Source organism: Nylanderia fulva, unplaced genomic scaffold, assembly GCF_048542155.1.
Source record: "Nylanderia fulva isolate GAGA-0341 unplaced genomic scaffold, ASM4854215v1 Scaffold4, whole genome shotgun sequence".
Taxonomy (NCBI): Eukaryota; Metazoa; Arthropoda; class Insecta; order Hymenoptera; family Formicidae; genus Nylanderia; species Nylanderia fulva.
Genome location: NW_028190476.1, coordinates 3996534 through 4013824, shown reverse-complemented (window position 1 = coordinate 4013824; position 17291 = coordinate 3996534). Strand labels below are relative to the sequence as shown.

Below are 17291 nucleotides of genomic sequence, written 5' to 3'. Positions count from 1 at the left end.
GAAAAATTTAGGTTTATGTTAAGTAGATTACAATATAAAAACTTTATATCTTGATATTTTCATTAAAATTAATTTTTTGATTTTGTAGAAAAAATAAAGGATGGCATTCGTAAAAAAAGCAGACTACAAATATTTTTTTCTTTAGAAGTAGTTTATATAAATATATAATTTTAAACACAAGAAACCATTACAGAAAACAGAAAAAACATTTATCACAAATGCAAAAAAATTTTAATGCTGATAAATTATTTTTTGCGGAGTATTATAGTTTTTTTCTCGCGTTCTCCCAGTCCCAACGTTCCTCTCCTTTACGGAAGGTTTTCATTTGAGGTTTGCTATCGATGTTTAAATAATCAAATACATTTCCGCCATGCTTCAGTGGGGTCCATTTAATCGGAGTCAAATCTGTAATTGCGGGTGTTGGATTCCTGGAAATAAATTGAAAATTAATTAATTAAATAATTGAAAATTATTAATGCGCACAACTGTAAAATCACATAAGAATCTAATCAAATAAGAAGTGGTATACGTACCCCGTTTTAGCAAAATCTGTCCACATCTGCGTTAAACAATTCATCATCTTATAATCTTCCGAATCAGACGCGGGCAATGATAAGTCCAACTCTTTTATTATTTCAGGATAAAACAGATAACACAGTTCCTCGGCGTGAGACACACCTGCAAAATATTATCGTAAATTGATTTTAAAAACAGATAAAAATCTTTATTCCAGTTTTAAGTATATTAGAGAAAATATTTAAATTAACACAAAGAGAGAATATATAGTTTTTTTCTTAGTTTAATATTTGAAACGAAATTACTTTCTCTCGCTTCTTTTTCTAATATTAAATTAATTAGCGTGGTCTAAAATTTATTAGCGGTAGTACCTGGAAGCTCAATATTGATTATTTTTTTCATTAAGGAAGTTGGACTTTCGTATGAAAATTGATACAGATATGTCTTTCCAGAATTATCGCTATTCATCTGGATATCCGCTATTTGCATAATACTGCGGTAAAAAAATTCGTCGCCCACGAAATCAGCGTACTCGAGCAGTGTTTTCTCTGAAATTGCTTTGTTGCCAAAATAATAAGATCGTAATTCTGACAATGTGATTGGCAGTGTAGCTACAACTTTTGGTAATACTGCCATTTTGAAATCAGCATCAACTTTGCTGAGATCTTCCTTAGTTATGTCTGAAACAATTTTAAAGGTGTTATCACAGATAATAATATTTCAATAATATTTATAATTTTTAATACTATTTTATTTTTATTTTTTTATTTTTTTTTATTTTTTGCTAAAAGATAATTAACTTTGCTAATTACTAAGAATTTTATGAGGATAAAAATATAAGTGTACTCACGTCCGAAAAATGCACTCTTTAGCACAAAAATTCCCTCGGATCTGGTAAAACCTATAAGATATGGCACTTTAACCCCGCGATGTATAAGCGTCTCTAGATTTCCCGGAAAGGCTGGATTCGATGATTCGTTATCCAGAGTGGGTGAAAATGTCAGTTGATATTGTCGACGCTCCTGCAAAAAATACGAGGTGTTGTTAAAGAAAATATTTTTTTTCAAAATCTTTGTAAATTTCCGTGACAGTAATTGACGTGCGAGTATTTCCGTACTGAATTAATCGCTATCAAATATCAAAGTACACGAAGAGAATTTTCTCTTAGAATTTACCCTGAAAATTGTATGACTCTCTGATTAAATATTTATCTAATTTATCACTATAAAATATATTAATATGTACATAATAAAATTAATCGAACGCATTTTACATCTTATTATAGCATAGATATAAACATTTTTTATTGTGATAAAAATATTAATCAGAGCAATTTTTATAAAATTCTTCCAATATTATATTGTCCCATGATTAGCATCATTTTTAGTGTAAATTCTAAGAGAAACTTTTTTCTGTATACGCTTACTGCTTCCGTCAGGAGATTTTGTTGTTCAATCTCTATGAGTTTTCCTGCGTCGATTGTTTTGAGAAACTCGTAGGCGATCTTCGGATCGTCGGTCGCTTTTCCAAGTTTCTTCGCCAGCAGGAAACCTCTGTTCGTCGAACTAGGTCCTGGTTCGGTAAAGGCCCAGGGACACGCAATGTTGCCACTTTGCGATATTGCTTTATGAAATAAGCCTGCGAGTGGAATCGTAACGAAAATTTTTACCTATTAGTACGATTTGTCCTTCTAAAAATAATTCTTGTTTTTTTCCTCTTTGATTTAATAATATGCAGCCTATTTTGGAGAACAAATTTGTATCTCTTTAATTTGTTTCTTTCGTTAATTTCAAATCGACTGTTTCTCTTAGCAAAAACATCGAAATACCTAATCAATTTTAATTTGTGGTCGAATTTTTAGACTTTAACATATATTTTTGCTGTTAAAAGAAAAATTATAATTTTAAAAACTTGAAATTAAAATTTTGTCGTAATATCAATTTGATATTAATTGAAATAACATGTTTTATATCTGCTTAATTCGCGAAATTTTTTATATCAGAACGTGCTAGTACCTCAACCCGATTTTTGTTGAACATATAAAAAATTGATTTTAAGTTTCTAATAAACGTCTGTCAAAATTCTAATTAAATAAACGCCAGATAATTTTGTATATGCATCAAAAAATCTGTGCACCTTTACTTAATGGCGATAAAGTCAAGCAATGTGTAAGGGCTCCACCGGCGCTTTCGCCAAAGATAGTGACATTTTCTGAATCGCCACCAAACTTCAATATATTTTTCTGTACCCATATTAATGCCATGATCACATCCTTCAGACCTTGATTGCCCGTTGCCACTTTATTGTATAGATTCAGGAAACCTAAAGAAATAATAATTCGTATATTAATGCAAAATTGATTTATTTAAATTAAATGTTTAGATGATTAATTAACATTCCGAAAAAAGTGCAGCTTGTTACTAATTTTCTAAAATTATATATTTGTGATTAATGAAAGGCGTGAATATTGTTTTACGTTGTAAACATTATATTTCAAAATATATGTTCTTTTAATTTTTTAGAAAACTTGAACACAAACTTTAAAAATACAAATATTTATATATTGATTGGGAGGGATAATATATTTAGTTAACATGTTTTAAAGTAACATTTATAAACGTTTTTATTAATATTTATTAGATTGAATGAGAATGTTATAAACGTATTCTGTAATCGCGTCAAAAAGTACAATTTGAATGATAAAGCAAATGCCATATTTTTTTAGTTGATCTATATTTATTTATATATATGTATATTCAAATAATGTTTATATTTGATAAAAATTAATAGTAAACTTTTAACATATTGCTTTTGAATACAATTGGTGGAAGATGTATTATAAATATTTTTTAATTAATATATATATTGAATCTTTCTTGAAGAGAATCTTTTTGTTCAGGTTTTTTTATATTTTTTGAGAGTTTAAATTTAAAAAAATTTATCATCTACAAAATATCAGTATTTAAATAACTCTAGATATGTGGCATATCTAATCGTAAATATTCTCTCTGAGAGGAAATAAATCAAATGCGATATGCACTAAACGTAAGTGATAATATACCAAGTATTAAGCTAATATAACGTACCTAGAACGCCTAATCGGTAATTTAATGTAACCAATACCACGTCCTTTTGAACGATGTAATCGGGACCGTAAAAGGACGAGTCACCGGAGCCCACGAAAAAGCCACCACCGTGTATCCAAACCATCACAGGACGTTTCTTTGAAGGATTAATGTCATTGGTGAACACGTTCAAATAGAGACAATCTTCGTCTCCTATCAATACGTGTTTGATAAAATCTAGCTGAACGGCGACATTTCCGTATTTCGAAGCGTCTCTGGTGCCGGACCATGGTTCCGGTGGTACCGGATCCTATATAAATAAAATATCCAGATAAAACATCATCAGAAAGGGATTTATTCTTAATAACAAATTCGCATATAATCAATGTTGCGGTTAGATAATCTCAAAATTAGATGAAGTAAAAATATTTATCTTGTCAGATAAGATAAAGATAATTTTGTTTTAAATATATCTAGATGAGAGATAAAATTATATGGCGAATTATCTAGATAATTTTCAGATAATATTCTTTTAAGGAAGGTTTATGTAAACGCAGATATAAAAAATGTAAAGTAAGAAATATAAAAATAGATCTATTGTGCTATGACTAAATCAAATTATTTAAACATTATTCTAGATAATTTAGTTAACGGGTAACACTTTTTTCTTCTAAGATGCAGATATAGATCAATATACATTTGTATTATCTATAAAGATGAGATGACGTTAAAATTTCATCTAGATAATAATCTATATAATTTTATTTAGACAACAGCAAATACTGCGTGTAAGTTAAAATTAAAGTGGAAGGCTGTCTGATATAAAATATGTACAAATAAATAAGAGCGGGCTAATTAAGAGCCTGAAAACCCAAATTTTTCTTTCTTATAAAAAATTAATTATTTTGTATATGTTCTGATTCTGGGTTCGGATTATCATCAGCAAATAAAAACCGTATGCAATCGTCTGCCTATATATTAAACTTTATTAAACTTTATCTTTAGTTGATTATCGTGTTATATATAATTCTATAGTGTTATATAATAATTATCTATATTATTTTTTTTTATATAACAGCAAACACTGCGTGTAATTAAATTAGAAGTAGAAGGCTGTCTGATATAGAATATCTACAAATAAATAAGAACGGGCTAATTAAGAGCTGAACGCTGTAAACGCAGATTCTATTTTCTTGTTAAAAATTTTTTGTTTTTATATACATTTCAATTCTGGGTTTGGAGCATTATCAGGAAATAAAAACATGTAATTGTCTGTCTAGATTAAACTTCAATTAACTTTATCTTTTGTTGACTATCGTGTTATATAATTCTCGTAAATATATGTGACTAAAACTGATAGATTGACAAGGTAAATCAGTGTCTTTTTTGCGCAAATATTGAAGTAGTTGTGCAATTGTAGTTACTTTAATCTTATCACGTATTTTATAATGTGTTATGGCAAGTTGTTTTTTACTTTGAAGAAGGTGTTTTTATGTCTATAAGATATACACCAATATAGTGTTTATAATATCTATATTTAAATGCCTAAGATACGGGCATCACACCTTTGATTAAACATAAAAAGTGCAAACATGTTTATGCATATTATTTTTAACACATATCGCATAAAGCAAAAAGCTAACGTATTGAGAGATGCATATAGCGAATCGGCTTAAATAATAATAAAAACAATTATTTAAAATCGTGCATTTTGCAAAGATAGATTAGATTAAACAGGTCATACAGTTAATGCACTTGTTTATAGCGTAAGTCTTATCATGTAGTCTCTTGCATATGTTACAATTACACGAAAAGTCTACAACGTAAAGGATACTTTTTCCTATAGAAACAAATAATGTTTTACACATTTTCACAAAAATTAATTTGTTACATAGTAATCATTTCTTAAACAAATCATTTTTGTGCCTGAAAATGAAAAGGTAATAGCATGCATTTATTATTAGATCTACTTTTTCTGTAATAATTTTTTAAAAATATTGTTATAATTAGAAATAATTATTTAAATAACACACAATAATATATTATTTTTTATTTCTACGAAATAACAAGAAAAAAGATAAGATATTATATAATAATCGCGCAATCTGGCAAATCCTAGTTTTATTAACTAGTTTTATTTTTAATCAATTATTTGTAATTTTTTTAAATCGCAATTTTAGAGCTAAAAGAATCAAATTAAATAAAAGTTAAATAAGAAAATGAACAATCTCAATGAAAGAAAGCTAAAATTATGTTTATTATACACCTGAAAATTAACATGTATTAGCATATAATAATATGTATCTATTATTTTTTTATAAATATTTTTTAATGTCATTAATCATCAGAAATAGATACTAATTTAAAATAATGACCTTAATCAGAAATAGATACTAATTTAAATAACATGCAACAATTAATTTTTTGTTCTTATTTCTGCAAAGTAATAAGAAGAAAAATAAAATCTATTAATAAAAGCAATCTAAATAAATTTACTAGTTACTTCTTTATCAATGGCATTTTGTAGCCGATTTTTTGTAGTTTTTTTTTTTTAATCTTTGGGAGAAAATAGTCGCATCAAATACGGGTATAGACAATCTCAATGAAAACAGTTGTTTTAGCCTAGGCTAAAATTAATAGTGTGTAAAATCGATCACGCTAATACTGAAAATCCTGTATATTTACCTTAAATCTGAGTTCGCCAATCGGAGGTTTCGCATATGGTATTCCACGAAAAGCAACGAAACGACCGCCATAAACACCTTTCTCGACGATGCCTCTCAACTTGCCTTCACTTATAGAAACTTCGATCCTGTCCATGATGGATATTTGCACTGTAAAATATTATGTAAAATTACGTAAATATTAAGTGTAAAATTATTTATGTGATTTTGCATATTTTTTGTATAATATATTACATATTTTCTTACAATGTAAGATAGACAAATAGCGGGAGAAGAACAGTTGTGACAAACAGATTTCTGCGCCGACTAACATTAGCTTAAATTTTCTCACTGATTATATACCAATGTAAAAACAGGTTTCGTTTGGAGTAGGGATCAGATAAAAAATTAATACGTTTTATACTATATGTATGTGGATACATGAATGTACATACATATACACACAAGATTTTCTGTTATCTATATCGTTATTTTACACTCACTAACAAAAATGACATTCTAATCCTTATTAATCTAACTTTTAAATAAAATCTGAATTGTCAAGGTTGATTTTTATAAGCAAATGTTTGTTCTTTAAGAATACAAGGATTATTTATAACTTGTATTCTAATGTAAATGTAATTATACGAATTAATAATATTATGTCTTTTAAAGTCGTATAGCTTACAGAGAATTATGATTTCAATACCTTGATAACAACTCAGCCAGCTAAATCTGTTTCAACAGATTTGGCCATACATCTGCTATATATTTTTATGAGCAAAAAAATTCCAAGTTGTATACAAAATCTGTTATATCAGCTAATGATGATAGAAATGTTATAAAACTTGCTGACATAGTTTGGCAGTAGATTAATAGCAAAAATCAAACAGGATTTGTATAAAATTATCATAGCAAATTGATGGTAGACACGGAGCAAGGTTTGCGCGCGCATAATCTGAAGGCGAATTGATAACAGATCTGCATTAATTATTGCTACGCGATGTTTTTTCGCAATCAAATTTCATTTAAAAGTAGATATGAGGATGTAAAGTCTACAAGTCGTGGCTATAATTAATAATTAAAAGACGAAAAGTACATATTTCTATCAGTTTACTTTCTGATAAGCTATGAGAATATTAAACTGATTAATTTTTCATTTATTTCCTATTTGTAGAAAGCAAGAATGAAATTTTCATAAATTATCTTATTTTACAATAAATTATCTTATTTTACATTTTATAAATAGAATTTAATTATTTTTATAATTTATTTTATTATTAATTTAATTAAGTTTTAAACATTCACTATGTGAGATATATATAATTACGATATGACATATTTATGAAAGGAAAATGATAAATGCATCTGTTATATAATTTTTTTTTATTTAAAAATATTCAATTTTTTATGATTTATATGTTCAAATAACAAGGAGCTGCAAGTCTTGTTCGAGTTCTGCAGCCAGTCTGTTGTCAAGTTATATCAGCAGAATCTGTTGACAAAACACAAGTTCAATACAGACACGGTTGATATCAATCTGTGCAGCAATATGTTACACATACCGTTAATATTTTATGCAGCACGTTTCAGAGAAAAAACTAATGAATATCATACATTAATTTTCTCGCCAATGAGTTTTTGCGCGGCATTATGGAAATAGTCGATATTCAAGTAAATTGTAAAGCTAACGAGCTATACTTACTAACAAGTTTTTATACGAAAGTAAAATTTTTTTTGTAAGAAAATATTGAATTTTATAGTTTTCTAGACAGTCATTAATTTATTTAAAATACAATATTTGCATATAACAATCGTTATATATACAAGTGTTCTAAAAGTTTTGTAATAATCAAATATCTCAAAAACAAAGTCTTTTTGAGAGAAATAAATGTTTTTTTATTAAAAATAAATGTTTCAAATAAATGTCGTAGATCTTTAAGTGCATTAAATAGTAATGTTAATGTAACTATAAAGCAGTGTAAAATTTACGTTGAAATTTTTAAAAGAAAATGCCTATTTTTGATTGTACATTCTTGTAACTTATCTCAAAAGCTTTCCAAAACACTTTAATGAAATATATTTTTATCTGGTGTTTTTCTAATTATAATGCTTGAAGTTTACAGTATTTTGATATGAAATACAAAATATCTTGTAAAATATTTAATTTTCGATAATCTTATCTTAATCGCGTAAAATAATTAGACAAATTAATTGATGTTAAGAAAACGCGTAGTTATTTATAAAAAAATGTATACAATTTGCAATATATTTCTTCTTAAAAACAATTTTGCGTCAATTGATTCGTCTTATTATTTAGTGTATAAAAATATTAAGGTAAGATTACCGAAAACTGAATATTTTGTATTATAGATATATATATATATATATATATGTCAAACTACTGTATCTTTCAAACCTCATAAAATACTCGGAAAATACTTAACGGGAAAAAAACTGTATTGCAGTGTTTCGAAAAGGCCTGAAGATAAGCTGTACGAATATATAATCAAAAATAGTTTACATTTGAAAATTTTAAAATAAATTTTACACGGCTTTAACAATGCTATTTAATGTTACTACTTAATGCGCCACTTAAAACCCTACAATTTTTATTTGAAACATTTTTCTCAAAAAGCCTTTGTTTTCGAGATATTTTATTATTACAGGATTTTTGGGACAGCTTGTACATATTTGCATATAAGAATCGTTAGTCTTCAAAAGATCTAAAAATAAGTACACTCATTATGTAAAACAAAAGTTTTTTATTAACAACGCCAATAAGATTCTATATCTAGAAAATCTACATAATTGCAAGAAAACAAATATGACTCTGTTCTGTAATATTATAATTTAAATTAAAATAAGGACTAATTGAGAGTCGAACGCGAAAGTCGGTGCGCATATATTAAAATACGTTGGTAGAATTTAATATTCTTCTAATGAACGTTTCGGTCAAGATTGAACTTCAGCATCTGAGATAATTGTTTCTTGTGTTGATCTTCAGCAAATCGTCTAACATTGTTCGCAATCAGTCATTTTCAATTCCAGTCATAAAGGACGCTTTTGTTTCCGGGCTGGAGATGTTAATTATTATTTATAAAATCTGCCTGACGAGATGTTTCCAGTCGCGAAAAATAATACTAACTGCGTTAATTGTGAACAATCGTTAGACGATTTGCCGAAAATCAACAAAAGACACAATTATCGTATCAGTTTAATCTTGAGGACCCAAACATTTATTAATAAAAAGATAATGAATTCTATTGTATTTTAATATTGCACCGACTTTCGCCCTTAGCTCTCAATTAGGCCATTTCATTAACTTATGTAATATTATAAATTTTGTTATATTTCGATTAATTATTTCGAAATGTTGGATGCTTCATCGCAATTAAATTTATCTTTATCGATTTTTTATTTACTTTTTTTATAATATAAAATATATTTATTATGTAAAAAGTTATATTACGTAATTAATATAAAATTGAATTAAATTAAAATTAATTTTTTGTATTTCTTTTTTTTGTTTTTGTTTATTTTTGAAATCATGACACTAATTTTTGTTAGTCTATAAAAATATTGATTTGTTAAATCTATAAAATCAGAAAATATTTGTTGTCAAGAAATGACAGATAGCCCCTTATCTCGATTTTTCTATTTGAATTGCAGATTATTTCAATTTTTCTGTTTTCTATGCAATAAAAAATTGACCATTTTCTGTAATGAGATTATAAAATTTCTGAATACTATAAGTTTATTATTCGAACAAAAGTGTTATTATCCGTTACAATAATTCTTTAAAGATCTGAAATTTCAGTGTATAATTTTACGCATTCGATCGAAAGTGATTTATGCAGTAGTTGACCTTTGCATTGCATTATACACAGATAAGGCTTTACAAACAACTTCGAAAAAGCAGTTCTGTCATCTATCAAAAAGCTACTCAAATGCAGGCGTGATATTACGAGCTCATAATCAATAATATGATGGAGAGTCAACATTGTTTACGTTAAATCTAAAATATAGTAAAAGATAGTGTACACCAGACACCCACACAAACATTGATTTCCTCTGACCGATGTTCAACATATATATAGAAAAAAATTATTGATTATTTATAGCTATATATTGCTAATTATATTATTCTGCCTTGTTTTATCGAACATGTTTATATATTTCTTATATTTGTAAATTTTGCGTTATAAATCTTTAACTCTTTTTTTTCGGATAATAATCTTACTGTATTCAGAAATTTTATAATCTCATTGCAAAATAATCAATTTTTTATTGCATAGAAAACAGAAAAATGTAAATAATCTGCAATTCAAATAGAAAAATCGAGATAAGAAGTTATCTGTAATTTCTGTTTTTACAAATTTAACAACCAATTAGTGTTTGGCGATATTTCTAATCACAAAACTTGACTTAAAGGTCCATATATTTTATAAATTCTAAAGCACTCTGAATATAATGTTATTTTTCTTAATTTTCATAAGCAACCGCGACGCTTTATATGGTGACGTAAACATAATTAATTTAAAGTACAAAATGAGGGAAAAATATATTTATTACAAGGGTAAAATGCAATACAAAAATCAATTTTGATTAAATTTTCGCGGACAGAATATGATCATAGTTTATGTTTGACATTTTTCCAGTCCCAGCGCTGCTCTCCTTTACGAAGGGTTTCCATTCGAGGTTCGATATCAATATTTAGATAATCGTGTACATTTCCGGCGCGTTTCAACGGTGTCCATTTAATTGGAGTTAAAACTGTAGTCGCGAGTGTTGGATTCCTAGAAATAAAAATGTAAAATTGAATATTAATTTTATTAATACACGACTGTAAGATTATATTAAACTACCAAGTACCCTGTTTTAGCAAAATCCGTCCACATCTGCGTTAAGCGATTCATTATCTTGTAATCCTTTGAATCAGGTGCAAGTGGTGGAAAGCCCATTTCTTTTAACATATGAGGATAAAATAAGTAATACAGTTCCTCAGAGTGTGTCACACCTGCAAAATATAGTTAATTATGCAGTAAAAATTAACACTAAGAGAGAAAATCCAATCTTTATTTAAAAATTTTTTTTTTGCTATTTCTAGGAACTAAGAGAGAAAGAAAATAACTTGCACATGTTCCTCTTGATGAAATATTAAAAATTTTTAATTCTCCTTTGGATTTAAATTTTCTCCTATCATAAAATATCCCAGAAAAGAAGTACATTTTGCTTTCTCGCATATAAATATAAAAACTTATTGTTAGAATTTTTTTGTTTTAAACTTTTAACATGAACGCGTATTTATTGTAGTTATTAAAGATTAATGATTTATTTTAAAAGGTTAATGATCTTATATTAGCAAACTTGAATTAATTAATGACTGTACCTGGAAGAGTGACATTCAAGAATTTCTTCAAGGGAGAAGTTTCACTCTCGTATGAAAATTTGTACAAGTAGGTCGGCTCGTTAGCATCAGAGCTCATTTGAGTATCGGCTATCTCCATAATTCCGCGATAAAATAATTCATCGCCTAGAAAATCAGCGTAATTCATCAGAGTCTTCTCTGACACTGCTTCATTACCAAAGTATATAAATCGTAGCTCTTTGATTGTAATCGGAATTTGCGGTAAGATAGACAAAACTCTAGGTGTGATGGCTTTCTTGAAATCGGAATCGATTTCTTTCAAAGACTTCTTGGTTATTTCTGAAATGATTTTAAGTGATTTTATGTACAGGATGTATTTCAAACGAGTAATATTTAATAACGATCGACTTCACACACATAAAATTTTCCAAGAAAAAACTTTTAAAATATAATTCTAGCCTGATTCTTGCATTTAAGATTAAAATTATAATTTATCAACAATTACTTGCATATATATGCATAACATTAACTATACAAATTATTTTAACATCAACAATGCTTTCGTTATCTATCATTATAGCGTTGTGTTATTACTCTCAACAGACCTTGCGCGAAAATTTGCGCGCGCTTGGTTAAAGATATAATTAGTAGAACTCAAATAAACATACTTACGTCTGTCAAATATGCTGCTGCACGCTAAGTAAGATCCTTCGCAACTGTTATAACCCAAAATGAATGGTACTTTAACCCGGCGACGTATCAACGTGCTTGGATGTTCCGGGAAGAATGGATTCGACGATTCGCGATCTAAACTTGGCGTAAATACCAGTACATTTTTCAGGCGTTCCTGCAAGAAAATGTCTTGATGAACAAATTTTTTGGTAAAAAAAATCTATAAACATTTTTTGATATCGCGAAAGAATATTAAGATGCTCACCGCTGCTGTCAAAATCTTCTGTTCAGCTTTTCTGAGCTTTCCCGCGTCGATCGTTTTCAGAAATTCACAAGCGATCTTCGGGTCCGAAGTCGCTTTTCCGAGATGCTCGGCAAGCTGGAAACCTTTATTCGTCGCTTATTTGTCCATTCGGTAAAAGCCCAGGGATTTGCGCCGACGCCACTTTGCGATATCGCTTTGTGAAACAAACCTGTAGACAGCACATTCGATACGATTAATTGCCTCTAAAATTAGCCTCCTCTTCTCTCCCATTTCGGCAACATACAAAGCATATTTTTCTGCAGATTATTGATTCCTTCAGCAAACTCAATATTTTCGATTTTTTTAATAAAAAATATTGAGTCAAATTATTAATTGTTATTTATATTATTTTATTTATTAATTGTTATTATGTATATTTTATATATAATATATATTATTTTTATGTATTATATATATATATATATATATATATATATATATATATATATATATTATACATATTATATATTTTTTTGCAATTAGAATTAAATTCCAAAATACTTAAACCAACATTTCAAAATATAATTTACTTGAAACTATAACTAACTGGTTTTATTCTATCGATTCGCGAGGATTTTTTTTATAATTCTTTTTATAATTTTCCATCTCTGGATAAGATTAGTCAATAAGTCTGTGATTAAATGACACTTCTGAGACACTGTATATATGATAAACCTGCGTGATTGATACCTTTGCTTAACGGAGACAGAGTCAAATAATGTACGATGACTCCACCAGCGCTTTCGCCAAAGATGGTGACATTTCCTGAATCTCCAGTGAACTTTGATATATTTTGTTGAACCCATTGTAATGCCATAACAACATCCTTCATACCTTGATTGCCCGTTGCCACTTCATCGTTAAGATTTAGGAAACCTGAAATAAATGGCTCAAAGCATCAATACATCTTCCTTTCGCAAACTCGATTTATCTAAGCTAACAAAATATAATCAATTTGTATCTAAAATAAAATTGATTATGGTATGTATTTCTTTAATTTTTCAATATTACTTTCAAATGCATGTTTACGGACAAATATTTATCGCACAATGCAATAGTAAAAGCAATTCGCAAGAACATAGATTAATTTTTTTTTCTTTTGTTTCAAAATCTCGTCGAAAAAATTAACTTTAAAAATTAGCCGTCTCTGAAAAACGTCAACACGCGAAATACGAGCTGCATCTAAAAATGTTTGCGCTGAAACAAAAAAAAAAAAAAATACGCAGACAAAAACACAAGTGACATACTACATATGCATATATACAAGATGTTAAAAAATTGGACCGATAAATTTTTAAAAGAGGAGGAAAAATACTTCAAACATTTTTTGTTAATACCTACTAATTTTCACGTTTCAATACTACATAAGTTTGTATTGAAGTTAATGGAAGAATTTTTGAGCATTTACTAGAAAAAAATGTAAATGATTTTTATGCATTTGTTCTATATTTTGTTCAAGATTAAAATACAATTTAATTTTTCCACCAGCTTATATGTTTGTTTATCGTTGAATCCACAAACTCCTATTTCATATCATGTAGTATAAAAGTAAAGGCGTCGTAGAGAAAAATGGTATTAAAAATATTGATTTTGAAATTTTTTATTACTCTTTATCTACATTTTTAACACCGTGTATATACAACGCATCGAGCCAACGTACCGAGAACACCTAGTCTATAATTTAACGTGACCAATACCACATCCTTCCGGACAATATAGTCTGGACCATAAACGGATGCATCGCCGGAACCTATGCTAAAAGCGCCGCCGTGTATCCACACCATGACCGGACGTTTTCTCCATGATTCGACGTCTACGGTGTACACGTTTAAGTAGAGGCAATCCTCGGCGCCGATCAATTCGCGCGTGATAACATCCACCTGAGAAGCGACGTTTCCGTATTTCGAAGCATCTCTGCTGCCGGACCATGGTTCCGGTGGTACCGGATCCTAAATACCATGCAGGATTGGGTAATAACTAGTTAATAAGTTAAAAAGTTAATAACTTTTAACTGAGCTTATAGTTAATTTAAAATATAGTAATTTTTCACCTCAACTAGTTATTTTTCACCTTAAACTTATTAACTTTTTCCCTAAGTTAAATTTCTTCTATCTCTAAATACCATTATTGTTCTTTCATAAGTTATAAACGTATTATTTTTTTAAATCAATTGTAATTAAGTACCAAAAAATATATTTCTATATAAAAATAAAAATTTCTTTGTTGTTTGTTATTATAAATTTTAAAAGCATTAACAAACAAAATTCTAATTTAATATAAATGTTTTTAAAAATTAAATTTTGATTTAACTTCAGTTAATTTAATCTTAACTTAACTTTAACTGAGTTAATTTTTTGTGCATGAAACTTGTAACTTAACTAAATTAATTTTATAAGTAATTAACTGTAACTTAACTTAATTTTTTAAAAATTATTAAATTATCCAACCCTGCTAAATACATATCATACAAATTGCTTCTGATGATTACACTGTTTAACAAAAAAAATTACTTCTTTTTGAACACCGAAATGAGACTAGTCATTTCTTATAGTTTTTTTGGATGCTGAATGCGAATTTGATTTCCAAATTGCTCCGTCACGTCACAATTTTGAGAAAATTTTAATTAAAATTGCACTGAAGAATTATTTTCACGAACTTTGTCATATTATAACTAAAATATGTGACGTGCTATTTTATTGTAATCAAAATAAAATCAAACTAAATACGAACTGTGTTGCGGAAGTTAGCTATGATTTACAATGAGGCCATTGATGATTTATTAAATGACTTTTAAGGATTTTTTAGGTCATTGAATATGTATAATTTAATATCAAAAATTGTCAAATTTGAAATGATACTCAAATGAGAGATGTCAAAATTTAAAATACTTTTTTTAATATATTGTAAATTTTTTTATATAAATATAAATATTGAGTCCACCATTTTGAATCTGACAATTTGGACACTGGATTCGTATTCAGTGATCTAAAAAAGATTAAATAAACATAATTGAAATTTATTTAGTAAATCGTCAGTGACCTAAGTCATCCTATTTAACTATGGATATCTTATTGATCTTAATCGACATCAAAAATTCCTTTTGAAGGTTGAAAATCATAACAATTCCTTTTGAAGGTTGAAAATCATAACAATTCCTTTTGAAGGTTGAAAATCATAACAATTCCTTTTGAAGGTTGAAAATCATAACAATATACTTTATTTTTATTGCAATAAACATTCTCTATAGTACGTGTCACATATTGTATATTATAATATAATAAAACGAAAAAAACTTTTTTGTAACTTTAATTAAAAATTTCTCAAGATTGTGACGTGATAGAATAATTTGGAAACCAGATTCGTATTCAGTAATCAAAAAACGATAAGAAACGACTAGTCTTCTGGTTAATTTTTTTGTTGACAGTGTTACAGATGCGATATGTTTATCTTGCGTAAGAAACATAACGAGAGAATAGTTGAAGAGCATTGACACACATACATAAAAGTGGTAATAGAAATCGACCTCGAAATCGACACACATGTCTTCGAAATTCGTAAAAGAGGTCTTTTCATTCAAGAAATTAAATATTAATTCTTTTCATTATCAATAAGCAAAGTCCACGTGAAGAACGTGGACGATGATTATATGTAGACATGTCAGTACTTAAATGACATAATTCACATTAGAAATTTATTTTCTTATCTTATTTATGATAAATTTTTACTGACGAATAGAACGTTTCCAAACATTCGAAGTAGAAAAATTCGACGAGCAATACTGAAATATTTATAAATAACTTTTTTTGCTACATAACATGTATTTTTCAAGGCTAACAAGGCAGGATCATCGCGAGAAATTTAAAGAGTATGCATAATAGAATTCAAACAATAAACGAATCGACCAAACGCACACAAGCAAAAATGCTCGATTGTGATTGATTGATTTGTTTTCTACGTTCGCGTTTTTTACGTGCTTTAATTACATAAATCTTATATAGAGAAAAGAAGCTTAATTCACGTTAAAAATAAATTATAGAAAGATAAATTCTTCAAGATTACACCTGAGATTGTCATTGCTGTAATTTAAAAATCAACTTACAATAAGGATTATATTTTTTCTAACTTTCAAAAACTCTTCCATAAATTTTTGCGAATTATTCAATGGCGATTGATCGTTTTCCAAATTGTTCCCAGTTATATGAGATTATTTAACAATTAAAAAACAACTTGAAAACAATTACGTTGTTTGTCCCCAACTTCATTTAACTACAATTTCCGTATAACCGAGACTCTTCTGATCTCTCCAATTCCCAATTCTGGATAGAAAGGCAAACTCGAGTTTCAAGTTCGCCAACAAAGATAACAAGACACGTGAGAGGGCACTCACCTTGAACCTTAGTTTGCCGACCGGCGGTTTCGCGTACGGTATTCCTCGGAAGGCGACGTAATGGCCGCCTTGAACATTTTCCTCGACGATACCGATTAATTGGCCCTCGCGCACGTTCACGACCACTCGGTCGCCGTTCATGTCGGACACTGAACGAATAACGTCAGAATCGGCGCTGATAACCTGGCCGAGATCCACGCAGCGTGACTGTCGACGTGTCTCCGTCAAGATTATGCAACCATATTTACGCTCACGCAATCGAACTTGGAACTTGGAAGCATATATGATTATAAAACGAGTTGAACTCGCGAGG

The 17291-nt window shown here is 28.4% G+C and overlaps 3 protein-coding genes across 14 annotated transcripts in view; 1 reads left to right on the top strand and 2 right to left on the bottom strand.

Moving 5' to 3' along the window:
• The window catches only part of Dh31-R (Diuretic hormone 31 Receptor), a 151667-nt gene that overhangs the window by 61898 nt on the left and 72478 nt on the right, over positions 1–17291 (top strand). The window lies entirely within an intron of this gene.
• On the bottom strand, positions 102–6595 carry LOC114936278 (uncharacterized). Its single transcript, XM_029309429.2, has 9 exons — positions 6512–6595; positions 6267–6415; positions 3603–3891; positions 2653–2838; positions 1943–2154; positions 1367–1538; positions 888–1196; positions 534–678; positions 102–428 (listed from the first exon to the last, which is right to left on the bottom strand). Exons 1-9 carry the CDS (start codon positions 6576–6578, stop codon positions 263–265), a joined length of 1695 nt encoding a protein of 564 aa, XP_029165262.2. The 5' UTR covers positions 6579–6595; the 3' UTR covers positions 102–262.
• Positions 10797–17196, bottom strand: LOC146721888 (juvenile hormone esterase-like). The gene is given in 9 exon segments (XM_085485915.1): positions 10797–11043; positions 11120–11264; positions 11637–11954; positions 12288–12462; positions 12553–12686; positions 12689–12760; positions 13282–13467; positions 14252–14540; positions 16979–17196. Coding segments are annotated over 9 exon segments (1626 nt in total). The 5' UTR covers positions 17120–17196; the 3' UTR covers positions 10797–10877.

Bases quoted from the DNA above. Each gene is read 5' to 3' on its own strand.
- LOC114936278 (XM_029309429.2), bottom strand. From the start codon at position 6,578: ATGTTAGTCGGCGCAGAAATCTGTTTGTCACAACTGTTCTTCTCCCGC. The intron at 6,416-6,511 runs GTAAGAAAATAT...AATATTTTACAG, and splicing joins CTATTTGTCTATCTTACATT to TGCAAATATCCATCATGGAC. The intron at 2,155-2,652 runs GTGCACAGATTT...TTCCACTCGCAG, and splicing joins TTTATCGCCATTAAGTAAAG to GCTTATTTCATAAAGCAATA.